Consider the following 13,583-nt stretch of genomic DNA (forward strand, 5'->3'; position numbering starts at 1 on the left):
AAAACGCTTTATAGCAGAATGAATTGGTGATATCACCGAAAGCTTCAAAGCGTCAAAGCTTCACCAGCACCCAGCCGACGACCCCACCCACAGCACCCAAGCGAAATCCCGGGACCGGCAATTCCGCAAGGAGGTTTGTAAGCAAGCGACAGATTGTGTGAAACATTGCGTACTATCTGGTCCACTTGAACCGCGTATCTCCGTCCCGGAATTAGTCGAGTGATACTAGCGAGCAGCATCTTTGGCCCCCCGGAGTCTGTGCACCTCAGCTACGAGATGGCGTAAACGCTCTTCAACTCGGGGAAGACTGTTCATGAGGAGCGGCTGGTTAGTGGCTTGACGTGAAGTTATGACTGCGTGATGGCTGTTAGTATGGAATTCTTGAGAAAGACGAGCGGGTTCAGTGAGAAATCCTGCTGAGAGTATTACGCAGGCAATTTCGATATCGCGGTGGGTGACATACGGTGTGAAGGGATCTGCGCTTCTTTGCCAGATGGGAATCCACTAGTACGCAAGCAAGCGACAAAGCTACGAGAAGTGTAGATCATCCGACTGTGATCATAATCACGAAAATAGTATTGCGTTCCTGCGTCACCAGAGCATCTTCAATGAAGACGGTATGTATTATCCGGAGAGTGTGGGATCCATACCCAGATAGTCCTGCGAGAAAGAATAGTCGTTGTAACGATCGTCACTGAGAACGGCGTAAAATACGGCGGTATCGGGGATAGCGTTTAGCGCGATGTCATGTCCCAGGCGGAACGGGAGGTCGGGCTACGATGAGCCTTGCGGCATCAGTAAGCATTGTCTGTGCGTTTATGACATGTTCACCCACGTTAGACATAATGAGACTGCCGAAGCTAACGGTGTGACGGGTCTCTTCAGGTCTTCTTAAAACAGATTCACGCTAGAAGTCGCCATTCAGGACGTGTATACCATATCTTGGCGATAAAGTCTTCTTGCTGTCAGAAGACTACGGGCTGCTGCTACAATACATAGACGCGAATCAGTGTCGCTCGGGTGTCCGGAATTACTCACCAACGGATCCTTCGGCCCAAACGGGTTTGAACGGATGCACTGATCTAGTCGCGCAGAGGGAAGGGGTGTACGCGCCTTCTCCCAAGCGGTGATCTGCATATGCCGGGTGTGTGACATCCCGGTCACGTAGTATGGGACAATGCCCGCCGCTTCAGCGATAAGGAGCGCGGTATGAACGCTGGCGCGCTGGGTGTAGTGCTCAACCGTCATGCCCGTAGGGAGTCCGCGGTGACACTCGTGAGCGGAGCGAAGACCACCCGGTACACCAGCCCGATTTGGGCGGCTCTGATGTGCTTGACGAGAAAGTACTGGGGTGAGTCCAGTGGTCATGGTGGGAATCGTGTTACTCGAAGGGTGAGTGGGGGGCCCGACCGGAGGAGGACTTTATCTGGACATAGAGGTCGACGCCATTTCGCTAGACATGATGTGGGATCAGTAGGGCGGGGTGGGAGCTTGAATGTCAGAACTGAAAGTGCGGCGGAGGCATCCATAGGTTAGTACATAAACGATCGAGACTCCAGCCAATACGGCTTCAAGATGCTCTTCCAGCACTCACGTCGGAAGTCAGAGTTATGTCCGTTATATCAAGAGCAACGATGCTCACGAGGGTCGCAGGACTTCGGAAATATTCACTGGCGGGACTTCGAAGTCACCGCCGGAACGTTTGAACAGTACCCCCACGCGAGGCAATGATGATCAAAACGCAGGAAACACATGCACCTGTCGACTCGGGGGAATCACGGCTGGGTGGCAAGTGCAGCCTGCCTGACCACTCGTGTGCTTGAGGTCCAAAAGAAAGAGAGGGTCGGGTCGGATGCGTCCAGGTTGACCGCGCTGGCGACATTGGTCCGGCGGCCCGACGTCGTCCGAGTGGTGATAGGGTGCTCTCAGGGAAGGGACTGCCCGTCGTCCTTCCATCACCACCGTCAGTTCCTGCTCTGATGCTCTTGTCTCCAATTCGTAATATTCCGCACCTTTCAATGCTCTTGACGCGCCTGTGCTCGATGTCGCCGCATAAAGCCCTCCCGGACAGAAAAACTCCACTACCACCTCCCCCCAACTCACCATGTCGGAGAAGCCCTTCAAAGTCGCTGTGTCCGACGCCGACCTCGCCGACCTCCGGCTCAAACTCAAACTCGCACGCTTTCCCGACGAGCTAGAGGGCGCAGGCACTGCGTACGGCGCGCCCCTCGCAGACGTCAAGCGGATCGCGGCGCACTGGCGCGACACCTTCGACTGGCGGGCCTGCGAGGCCAAAATGAACGAGCTGCCGATGTTCACGCGCGATGTGGAGGTTGATGGCTTTGGCGCACTCAACATGCACTACATCCACCAGCGGAGCGAAGTCGAGGGCGCGATACCGCTGTTGTTCTGCCATGGCTGTAAGTCTCATTCCGCATCTCTTCGTGCGCACCGCCTGGTTTCGGGTGTACCGCCGCCACACGGGGTGACAGGCCACACCGTCCATAGAGGCGGCACTTCTATGGGGATTAATCATGCTGGTTTTGCTGGACAGGGCCAGGGAACTTCCTTGAAGTGCGCAAGATGCTCCCCCTCCTTACTTCTGCCTCGCCGGATCACCCAAGTTTCCATGTTGTCGCGCCGAGTCTCCCAGGTTTCGTCTTCTCTGAAGGGGCTCACAAACCCGGGTTCAATGGGTGGAAATATGCCGAGGTACGTCTCGCCCAGCTCTGTCTATGTGACTCCTGTGCCGATCCTTTTGCAGGCCATCCACAAGGTCATGATTGGACTTGGGTACAACGAATACGTCTACCAGGGAGGAGACTGGGGACATATTGTACGTCGAATTTCCATCTGCACGTTTACCCTCGTCCCATTCATACATCCTAGGTCGGTGTGTATGTCGTGAACAAATACGGCCATAAACATGTCAAGGCATGGCATAGCAACATGCCCATGTATGTTCTCCTTTTCTACCGATCTCCATCATACTGAGACCCTCCGGAAGCTACCGTCCCCCGTCGCTCCTGTGGAACCCCCTTCTCTGCCTCGAGCTACTTACGATGCCGTTTAACTCGACCCTGCGCCAAACCCTTGATTCATTCATGGACGTCCGCAAGCGTGGGACTGGTTACTTGGCCATCCAGTCCACGAAACCGCAGACGATTGGTTACTCGCTCACGGACTCTCCGGTCGGACTCCTTGGCTGGATATATGAGAAGCTCGCGGTGGCGGTGGACGACTACCCGTGGACCGACGATGAAGGTGTGTCTTGTGCTCTCATTGCTCCCGGCCCGCACTCTCCCCATCCAGAGGACAAGACGCTCATTGCGTCTCTTTATAGTCTGCGAGTGGGTTTCGCTGTACTGGTTCTCGCGCGCAGGTCCCGCTGGCTGCAGTCGCATCTACTACGAAGTCAATGGAGGCCTTGCCCAAGGGGACCCCTTCAAGGGAACGAAGCGCACGACTGTTCCCCTCGGTGCCTCCTACTTCCCGCGTGATCCCCTTCGTCTCCCCGAATCGTGCGTATCCATTATCGCCCCGTCCTTTTACCCCCGACTGCCGACCCTAACCCTATACCTCTCAACAGATGGACGTCCTTGCTCGGCAAAGTCGTCTTCGAGTCTCGGCAGCCCAAAGGTGGCCACTTTGCCGCGTTTGAGCAGCCTGACGCACTCGCAGGCGATCTGCGCAAGATGTTCGGCAAGGGCGGACCCGCGTTTGGGGTTGTACCTGGGCACAGCGGCTACAGTGCAGTTTCGTACGGGAGCTGAGCGGCGGATTGCACGGTGTATATCTATTCCCTCGAATCATGTTGAATACCTGGGTTAGTTCGAGTGTCGTATCGGGGTCGTGCGCTATTTAACACCGCTGTTGCCCTAGTGCGAGAGCGATATGTTCGACAACACGCTGTGATCGTTACCAGACCCAAGACACGACAGTCATCGAAAGACCTCACGGGAAAAGGCCTGCACAGTGCATCGCATGTTCTCCATAACACCAGCACCGAGTCCGGGCCATATCGCTGCATCGACATCGTTCACCGTGCTCGCCTACATCGTCGGCATCATCTCCCGGTCTTTATCCTCGTCTTCCCCAGTTCAACGGGCCACACTGCCGCTTCGCGCACCTCACACCCTCTCCTCTGACAATTCAACAGTTCCTAGCCTGGCGCCTCCGCAAGATGGTGCTCCATCCTCGCCGTTCCACTGGGGCGGCATTGAGCCCAGGGTCCCACGCTCCGCCGAAACCCGGTCTCGATGGTGCGCATGGCGACAGCCTCTCAAAACTGGTCTGGATGTCAGATGCGAATCCAATGGCTCTCGTGCGTGAACAATGACAATGCGCTAAAGGGGCTAAATGGCATTATCCCTTGCTATATGATCAAGGCTGCTCATTTCGATGAGCTGTACTCGAAGTGGCCCAGGAACCTTTACCATGGCTAATTCAACAATGACATGGGTCTCTGGGACACTCGCATCAACCCTCTCAAGGGAAGCAACAACAGGATACTACTTCCTACAGCGGAAAGAGTTGATGAACTTGATCCCCGCTACAAAGTGGCCTTTTTCGGGACCGAAAGTAAACAGGAGGTTGTCGTGATCTGAGGGTGGAATGTGAAGTAGAGACGCTTCCGAAGAATATCACAGAGTCTCAAGTCCGTGCGAGGAAGGTACTTCATCTCTTCTGTGGCTATCAGTATCCGGTATTGGTTGTACAATGGTCGCAAACTGGGGTATACGTTGTGACTGTGTCTGCGCAGAGTTCGGAAATCACCTTGTTACGACTTTGGAGACCCTATGACGGACGCTTTTTAGCACCCCATTGCTTCAAAGACATTGGAGGTGATGGTCGACGTGGGCAAGCGAGAGCGTTGGCGCCAAGACGGTCGTTCAGAACCCACGTGGCGTTTTGCGACGAATCCAGGCAGGCGGGACGCGCGTCGCGACTCGCGCTCTCCCCCTGCGCTCCTCGTCCTCACACCACTATCGTCTGTTTCTATTTTCCCTCCCACTCCTAGGCACAACGGTGACGGCACAAGCCTCATGCACAAGCACCATCATTCACACGCAATCATCAAGTCCCCGGGGAGACAACAAGTCCCCAGGTGCGAGCGCATCTAAAAGCAGTCGCTCGATTGTCTCTTCGGAGGCGTAACACTGAGCCCCGGACGTGGATCTCCCCGGTCCCTCGCAACGCCCGCTGCGAACCTTAATGTGCACCTGTCGCTTGTTAGCGGCGCCAATGGCATGGTCTTCACAACACGATCCTAAGACCGCCCGGCGTTCCGTATCTCCTGGGATCGTCTCTCATCTCCGCGCTCCTCGCGGTGCTTTCTTACAGCCCTGCCTTATCGGATATCGGGACGCGCGGTTATTGGGACCGGGGTCGGTCCCGCACCGGCTTTTCCTGGATGGCACACAATCTTGGCTAACCAGACTGAGCGCTCTGCCTCGTGAGTGTTCCATCATTAATATTCCTTGTACTCGCCTTCATTTTGAGAAACCTCCTTCCTCCCCGTGGCCCCCGGAATCACGTTCGTTTCCAGGCTCGCTTCTCGCGCTCTCACCCTGCGCGTGCGGCTGAAGGTTTCTGGCTGCCATACTGGTGTCCCGGAATGAACGTTGTACGCACGGGCTTGTTCGCGGGGGCAATCGGTCTATTCAAAGCACCGGCACTCGAAGCGCAGCTGACCCCGCACTTTGGCTCTGGCTCTGGCCAGGCCACGACACGCTTAAAACGCGACTGGCTCCCGACCTGGTATCCTACCTCCAGATGAAACTGTGATGGGGAACGAACGCTCCAGCTGGCGCCTTTTCCAGATGATGGTCTAAACCTTCGTATGACGCGTGAGCGTATGCACGCTCCGGAAGTCCGGCGCGGTCTTCACGGGAGAAGACCCTCGGGACGCGCCTAACGGTGATTCCGGATTCGGCAGCCTCGAACATCGCCTGCGTCCTGCATTTGTGGGAACATGAGCCAAAAGCCAAACTCTGTGACCAAGCTCGAACTCTGTCACCTTCTGGCCTCCGCTGAGACCCGGTTGACTCCCGGTACGTGCCCACTTCTTGCCCCACTCTCGCCGAACTGACATGTCCGTTAATCCTACGGTCGCTCGTTCAGCGAAAGTTCCGTCCCGCTGCTTCCACCTCATAGCTTCCTATGTGCACGAGAGTGCCAAGTACGCCTCCCGCGCCCCCCATCCGCCGCATCAGCCGCTCCAGCCATCCGCTCTCGCCGCCCACCCGGCGCACGAGCGGCTTCGGGCGGCCTCGGGGCTGAACCCGGTGAAACTCTGGGTGTAGGCGAGCTCCCCATACGCACTGCGCGCGCCGACATACCGTTTTGTTCTCCTTTTCGTATTCCTAAGCACGCCTGCACGACGCCTGCACTCTCTCGTGATCCATCTATCCATATTTGCGGGGGGATAGGCTTCTCTTCAGGTCCCCAAATCAACTCTATCCATACTTGGGTGCGCGTGGGTGCGGCGTTTCGTACGCGGATCATTTCGCCTCGCGACGTTGGTGGGCGGGCGCCCTTGAGCCCAATGCGCAATGCTCTATAGGGCTGCGCGCGTAAATTTGGACGCGACGGAAAGTTCTGCGCCCGCCGAACATCTCAAGCGAGCTTTAGTCGGGAAAAGGTGCGTGGCGAGATCCAGTTCGGGATACATAAACTGATAGAGTTGCCATGTGCAGATGGGCGAATCACGCCTCGTGCCCGCAATCAATTGCCTAGTGTGCCTCTCCTTCGGTTTCCTTTTGCGCAGACTCTTGCTCATTTTACACGCAACCTCGTGGGGCGCAGCGGGGCTCTTACAATGATTAGTAGTGATTTGTTATAGCCCGCAATGCGACAGAAAAGCACAACAAAGGTCTGGGAAGCATTATCGGGTCCGGTTATCCGCTTTCTATGCTGTATTCTTCGTCTCCTCGCGGTAGGTCTGGCTCGGTCTCGGCGACAATGAGCACATACTGACCAGCTAGAAAATAGGCGCGATACCGGCACTCATGTTCTCCGCGCAGATAGTCCGCCCAAGCCTCACGTCCACTAGAAGGTCAACGCCTTTCTGGAACTCTGGCTCACATCTTCTGCTCCACTGTCCCAACACAGATAGAACAGCCCTCATGCGTGGGTCCCGATTTTCTGAAGATAGAGACCAGTCGCCTATCCTTGCGCCGTCACAGTAACCTGTCCTAGTACAAATTGCCCAAATAATAGCCATACCAGATACTAAATCCTGGCAGCGCTGCGGTAACGGTTCGACCTACCCTTCCTCGCACGCAACGCGGTATCTCTAACAACGGATTACCAGCGAGGCCAATATTGGGGGCAGACCCTGAGGAGACCCTCGGGGGAGCACCGCGCGAATGCTCGCGGCCGATTAGTCCGGAACCCACTCGAGCACCTCTGGATGCGTGGAAGGAAGGTCATTCACCGGCGGACACGACGACGGCGACAGCGCGCCCGACGCTTGTTCCTCCACTCCGCGATCCCGTCGCTGCAGCTTCTCCCGTCGTTGTGCCCGACCTCCACCCGCAGACTTGCCAAACAGCCCTCGCGTCTTCCTCTTCCAGCAGTTCTCGCGCTTCCCCTCTGGCCACAGCAGCTTCGTGGGACTCTCGTCTTCTCGCGCTTCCAGGCTGCGCGTCGATACCTCGAGGCTACCCGCCGCCGGCGCATTCTCTTCGCGCTTCTCTCTTCCAGTCTCGCATGTACATATGACCCATCGCAACCCTGGGTGAATCCAATTGACCCAACGAAAGCGGGTGCTCCACTTGACATCCATGTAGCTGCACCGAGTCACTTTGGCATCTCCAGCTGCATGAGATAGGCGCAGACACGATCGTCTTGCCACTTGGCTTCGCTCACGAACCGACTCAGGCGGCTACGCCACCACACCGGCGTTCTACGACGCACTCATCCCGCACTGCATCCGGCCACGAGCTCCTCCTCCCTCCAGGCCGCAGCGACCCCTTCGTGGCGATTTCTGGGTGTGCTCTGCCCTCCTTCTGTGTACGTATCTTTATGTACACTACTGGTGCATCGCTCTTCTACGCCCGCACCGCGTAGTCTAGAAGCTCCCGAGAGCACTCTCTCCTCGGCGAACCTCGAGAAAATGGAGCTGGCGCGGGCACCTCGGCACGATCGTATCACCAAACGCTTCGCGCGCACGCATGCGCACACGGCGCGCCCACTGGACGCTCAGCTCTTCGCACTCCGGATGCGCTGCCTATTGTTCGCCGCACGCGCGCGCGCGCGCGCTCCCGCGAGCTGACACGCCGGCGCGCGGGACGCTGTAGGTCGTACTGGTCGCGCCACCGCCCGTTTATCTCCACCCCGCGCGACGGCGGCTGTCCGTAGACTTGCGCGGATTGAGCCACCGGCCCACCGCCACCGGGCGGGCCCAACGCGCGGGCCGGTTGGGTCGCCGGCCTCCGGGCGCGATCGATGCCCGGCGCTTGCCGAGTCCGTCCGTCCAGCTCACCTGTTCTCGATTTTGCGCCAGTCAGGTTCAGGCTTCAGCCAATTCTCCGCCGATCTCCTCATCACATGCGCCTCTCTCGGCACAAGTCTACACAGCCTCGTTCCCAGCTCTCAAGATGAGTCGGCGCTGCCCAAGCCTGGTCTTCCCGTGATCATTGCACGTCAGCTAAACAAAGTCGTAGTGCGTCCACATTCTTCACCCGAGCACATCCGAGTTTGTTGGCACCAATGCTCAGCCCTTGTGCAAAAACCAGACGACAGTCGCTGATGGCTCGCGCCACGTGGCCTCCACATCCACCTCGATGACCGCGGCTCGTCCTCGATCCATACTTACCCCCGCGGTGCCGTGGCGCGACGCGCACATTAAGGGCGCAAGGCTCGCGCGCAAGCGGTGTCGCGCCACCCACACGGCACCGAGCGGCACGGCGGCGTACCAGCTGAACAGGTGAACAGGGAGCTGGAAAGATGGACGACGGCCTGCGATCGAGCCGTGCGTTCCGCGGACTCCTCAGGGGTGCGCAAGAGCTTTTCGTTCGTTTTTTGTTCGCCCTGTGCTAATACCGGATGCGCACACGCCCCCGCGATTGTCACAGTTGCGTCGTCCGCCGGGCCTGCGACGCAGGTACAAATCGGCATCCAAACTGACCAATACTCCCGGGAGACGTCGTTCTAAACTACACAGTCGAGGCGCCCCCAGAGCGAACGCTCCGTTCTCCGCCTCGACCTCGGTCACGGTTCACCTCCGGGCCATCTCGCGACGTGGCGCAGCTGCACCTTATCCTGGAGGTTCTACTACACGAACTCTGGTTTTCCCTCTCCCACCTCACGGACAAACCGGGCGAGGGCGGTCTGTCTTGCAGTGCCCCGGAATATGGCGCCGATTCTGGATCCCGGGAACCCCGCGGTGACGGCTCACCCACTCGGGCGGGCTCGGTCCCCGCCGATCGCCCACCGCACCGCAGGATGGAGGATAGGCGGTATGTGGACGGGGATTCGAGGTCGAGCCTGTGCGGTCCGTCCGTGGTCTGCGGCCCGTGGACCTCGGGGGCGACGGACGAGCCCGTCGACGCGCGGACTCGGTCCTTCGAGTCTGTCGTTCGGTCGTTCGGTCGCTCGGCGTCGAACGGTCGATCGCCTCTCGGCCCCGGCCTTCGCACTGCGTCTCTCGCACCCCGGCCCACCAATCAAGACCACGGGCCCCGGCCCAAGCTGACACGACTCCGCAGACCCGTCCGCAAGCAGTCCACAGGGTCACGCGACACTGCGCTGCCGCGTCCCCCCACCTTTGGCCCAGCTCTCAACACAGAAGCGGCTCCCGACTCAACGTCCGCGTCAGCCTTCGGCCGCCTTCGTTCGACCTGACCCCCTCCCCGCCCTGTGCGTCGGCCGGCTCGTCCACCTACCGAGCAGCCCGAGGTGCGGGGTCGCCCACTCGGATCCGCCCGAGCCCAGTCCGACGCTCGCCCGGCGCCCTCGAGCTCCCCCATCACAATCGACTGCCTCCGCCCCGAGCAATGTACAGCCCAGGGCGGCGCGGTGCCCGGGCCCTGGCCCTGGCTCGCGATCTCGAGAGAGGCCGTGGACGGTGGCGGCGCGCGCCCCAACGTTGCACCCCGGCCGGCGCCCGGCCGACTTGTCCACCACCGCCGGCTCGCGCCTCACCCACACTGCTCGAGAAAGAAAGCAAAAGACGGGGAGGGACCTCGCCCAGCGCGCCCGCCGCGGACGATCACGATCGCGCGGCGTTCGAGCGCAGGCCACGCGTTCCGACACGCCAGGGCGCAGGTGGCACGCCCGGTCGATCGCGATCGGAGCCGTGCGTCGATCGTCGGCCTCGTCCTCGCGCTTGGGTGCGGAATCGCGTAAGGACGGGGGGAGGGGGGGCGCGGCGAAGGTCGCGGGACGGGGAAGTGGGAACCAGAGCAGGAGCTGCCTCTGCGCGCGGGCGGCGCCGCGGCCGAGTAGACGTCGAAGGCCGTCCGCGAGGCGCGGCGTCGTCGGCCCCGCCGTGCGCACCCCCATGGGATCGCGCCCGTTCCAGCCACCGTGTCCCTTCGGATACGATCAAAGTTCGCACATCGCACGAGGAGAGAGTTGCAGGATATGGCGCTGAAGACGCGATCGATTGGTATTGTACTGTAGAGTATGGACGACGACGCGGGGGCAGGACAGTTTTAGGATTACAGGATGTCAGGGTTACGGCTATATGAAACTGTGTGCAAGACATGGAGCGCGATGGAACCGAGAACCACAAACGCGGGCTAAAAACAGTGAGGGTAGCCGAGAGGGTCTGGTGGTATACACAATCGTATGGTAGTCAGCTAGATCACGGACGACGGTTCAATGATGACGACGATGGGAATGATGGGTGATGTGGATGAGTATGCGCAGTGCGAAGAAGCGACAATGAAAGCAGCGACAACGGCGAGGCTGAGAGAAGCAGAAGACGTGGTGAACGTACACTAAACGCACCGGAACCATATATAGGACGGGATAGTAATAAAACAGCGCACTGGCGATGCAATGGTGTCTCGAGGGTCTGCAGTCCGATGCCGAGACAACGTAACGTACCAAAGCATGGTTCCAACAAGGCGAGTCCAGGACGCGCGGCCGCAGCGCGCGTCCCGGCCGACACCGGCGGCGACGAAGGTGGTAGAGACAGGCGGCCTGGGACAACGACGGGGGGTGCGCGGGGCAAGGAGCGGCGAGGTCGGGTAATAGCGCAGGGGTATGGTAAAGAGCGGCATATGGAGCGAGCGTGGCCAGGCAAGCGAGTCGATTACGGCTCGTGAGCCGACCTAGAGTATCCCGGTCCAAGATCCGGGTCACATCCAATCCGTCCAATCGACGAGGGAGAGTGTGCGTCCACTCCGGGAAAAGTGCGCGGATAGTGGGTATATGGGCCCGCGGGTTGCAGCCGCGCTGATAGCGGGGCGTCCGCCGTCTTCGAACCGCCCACTGGAATGGGCAGGGCCAAGCACGGCGCATTCCGAGGCGTGACCTTGCCTCGAACCTAGACGCAGACGCGGACGCCTTACATCGGGTACTGTCCCATGAAGTTCTAGTGCCGCTCAAGGTCAGCCCCCCATCCATTGTCACAAGTCAAAGAGAAACACACTCACGTTCATGTACTGACCCTGACCTGCAATCGCGACGTCGGGCCCGAAGCCGCCGTACATCCCCCTACCGCACCCGAGGGGCGGCGGCGCAAGGGTGTTCGCATGCCCAGGATGCCAATGGGGCGCCGACAAATCGAACGGCGAAGTGGGCGTGGGAGGCAGGCTGGCGTACGCCTCGTCGTCCGCGTGAATAAGCGACGGTGGCTTGATGTCCGAAAGGGGATGCAGAGAGTGGCCGTGATGAAGCGAGCCGTGTTGCATGGGCGAGGGGTGCATAGGCGAGTGGACCGCGGGAACCGGCACGTCGAGGGGGTAGTTGAACATCATCATCTCGTCAAGCTCAGAGCTGAGCTCAGGCTAGATGCAATCGTGATCAGCGATTGAGCACACTCCCTAACATGCTCCCGAGGGAGGGCTCACCGTGCTCCCGCCCGAGAACTGACTGCCCGCAGTGCCCGGACGACTTGCTTCGTGCGAGTATGTAGTGCCCGCAGGAGACAAAGGAGGCGTCATGGACACGTTGTTGAACTTGTAGACAATCGACAACAACACGTCCTCGGGCGCGTGCATGCCATTTTCCGGAGCCCCAATGCGTACGACCTCTTGAAGTACGACATACTTCGCGGGGTCTGGATGAAGCGACGTCGGTGACAGTACACAAAAATGCGGCATGAGGACTCACCAGCCGTCCTGCACAGCGAATCCCAGAAGCGGGGAATGAACTGGGTGCGATAGAGGAAGGTGCACTCGATCTCGGTCGACCACTGCGGCATCGGCATGCAACTGCTGGACAGCAACTCGAGCTCGGTGCGCTCCGTGTGAATAGGCGACTGATCAAGGGGGGCGCCCACAGGAGAGACCTTGAAGCACGAGAAGGCCTGCAGAGCGGATCGCGACATGAAGGTGACGGTGGGGTCGATGTGGCGGAGAACGCGAGGTCCCGAGGCGTTGAGGCCAAGACCCATCGCTGACGATGGGCTGTTGGGGGACGTGGGGGTGGGAATGAAGTTCGCGATGGATGAAGGAGGCGCCATGGGAGAGGAGGAGTGGGGAGAGAGCGACGGGAGGCGAGGAGGGGGCGTGCCGGGGTCGGGGAGGATGTCGATGCAGACAACGCTGGGGACTACACGCGGGGGGTGCGTGGTGGAGCCGGCCGAGGTGGAAGGGGCAGATGAGGAGGCAGAGCTGCTGGACGTAGTCGGCCTGGGACTCGCAGACTCGGTGCGCGCCTGGGAGAGGGCGGACTTGGGCTGCATCATGGCGAGATGCCTGCTGGAGAGCTGCTGGAGGACTTGGGGGAAGAAGGGACATGAGCGAGAGGCGAGGTGGTGAGAGAAAGGAACATACTGCGCTTGCCCTCGGTAGTATCGCGGAGCTGTTGCAGGCGGGAGCCGACCTGCTTGGGAGTGCGACGCTTTCCGGTGACCTGGAAAATGTAGTCCGAGATGAACTTGTTGCGCATGGGAAAGCGGCCGAACGAGCGGGAGGTGCGGCTCTCGACGGGCTGGTATTTTTCGAGGCCTGGTTGGGGGACGAGGGGGTCAAATGGGGAGCAAAGGGAAGGCGGGCCGGAGGGTGGAGAGTGGGAGGGCGGGGGCGGAGAGGGTGGTACGTACCTTCGACAAGCGCGGCCTCGAGGTACGGCGGCCAGACGACCTCACCCTTGCCCTTCATGGTCTTCCAGCATTTGCGGCCGGTGACAATGGTCTGGATGGTGTCATTGATGCCGGAGGAGGCGGAGACGGAGTAGGAGAGGTCGTCGGCGGAGGAGATGTGGATGTGCTGGGCGAGGTTCTCGCGGTGGTTGACAGGCATGGTGGGCGCGGCGCGTCGGGGGCTGGACGGCGGCGGGCGGGGGACGGGATGTGTGGACGGGAGGGCGGGGGAAGGACGAAGCGATTACGACGGATTATATACGATATATGCGCAACGGGCGAGCGAGAGGCAAGCGGTCAAGACCTTGAGATTCGCTGGTCC

General features: G+C 59.8%; 3 protein-coding genes across 3 annotated transcripts; 1 reads left to right on the forward strand and 2 right to left on the reverse strand.

Moving 5' to 3' along the window:
• Positions 1-624: 624 nt before the first annotated feature.
• BXZ73DRAFT_103076 (uncharacterized protein) lies at positions 625-844 on the reverse strand (the record flags this gene model as incomplete). Its single annotated transcript, XM_048015462.1, has 2 exons — positions 625-774; positions 836-844. 2 exons carry the CDS (start codon positions 842-844, stop codon positions 625-627), a joined length of 159 nt encoding a protein of 52 aa, XP_047876148.1.
• Positions 845-2,104: 1,260 nt separating this feature from the next.
• Positions 2,105-3,773, forward strand: BXZ73DRAFT_49588 (epoxide hydrolase; the record flags this gene model as incomplete). Its single annotated transcript, XM_048020274.1, has 7 exons — positions 2,105-2,420; positions 2,555-2,712; positions 2,765-2,836; positions 2,890-2,957; positions 3,008-3,264; positions 3,344-3,521; positions 3,590-3,773. 7 exons carry the CDS (start codon positions 2,105-2,107, stop codon positions 3,771-3,773), a joined length of 1,233 nt encoding a protein of 410 aa, XP_047876149.1.
• Positions 3,774-11,521: 7,748 nt separating this feature from the next.
• On the reverse strand, positions 11,522-13,421 carry BXZ73DRAFT_103078 (uncharacterized protein; the record flags this gene model as incomplete). Its single annotated transcript, XM_048015463.1, has 6 exons — positions 11,522-11,548; positions 11,610-11,963; positions 12,027-12,235; positions 12,289-12,897; positions 12,954-13,127; positions 13,223-13,421. 6 exons carry the CDS (start codon positions 13,419-13,421, stop codon positions 11,522-11,524), a joined length of 1,572 nt encoding a protein of 523 aa, XP_047876150.1.
• Positions 13,422-13,583: the final 162 nt, after the last annotated feature.

The sequence above is a fragment of the Epithele typhae genome, assembly GCF_022376455.1.
Source record: "Epithele typhae strain CBS 203.58 chromosome Unknown BXZ73scaffold_37, whole genome shotgun sequence".
Classification (NCBI taxonomy): Eukaryota; Fungi; Basidiomycota; class Agaricomycetes; order Polyporales; family Epitheliaceae; genus Epithele; species Epithele typhae.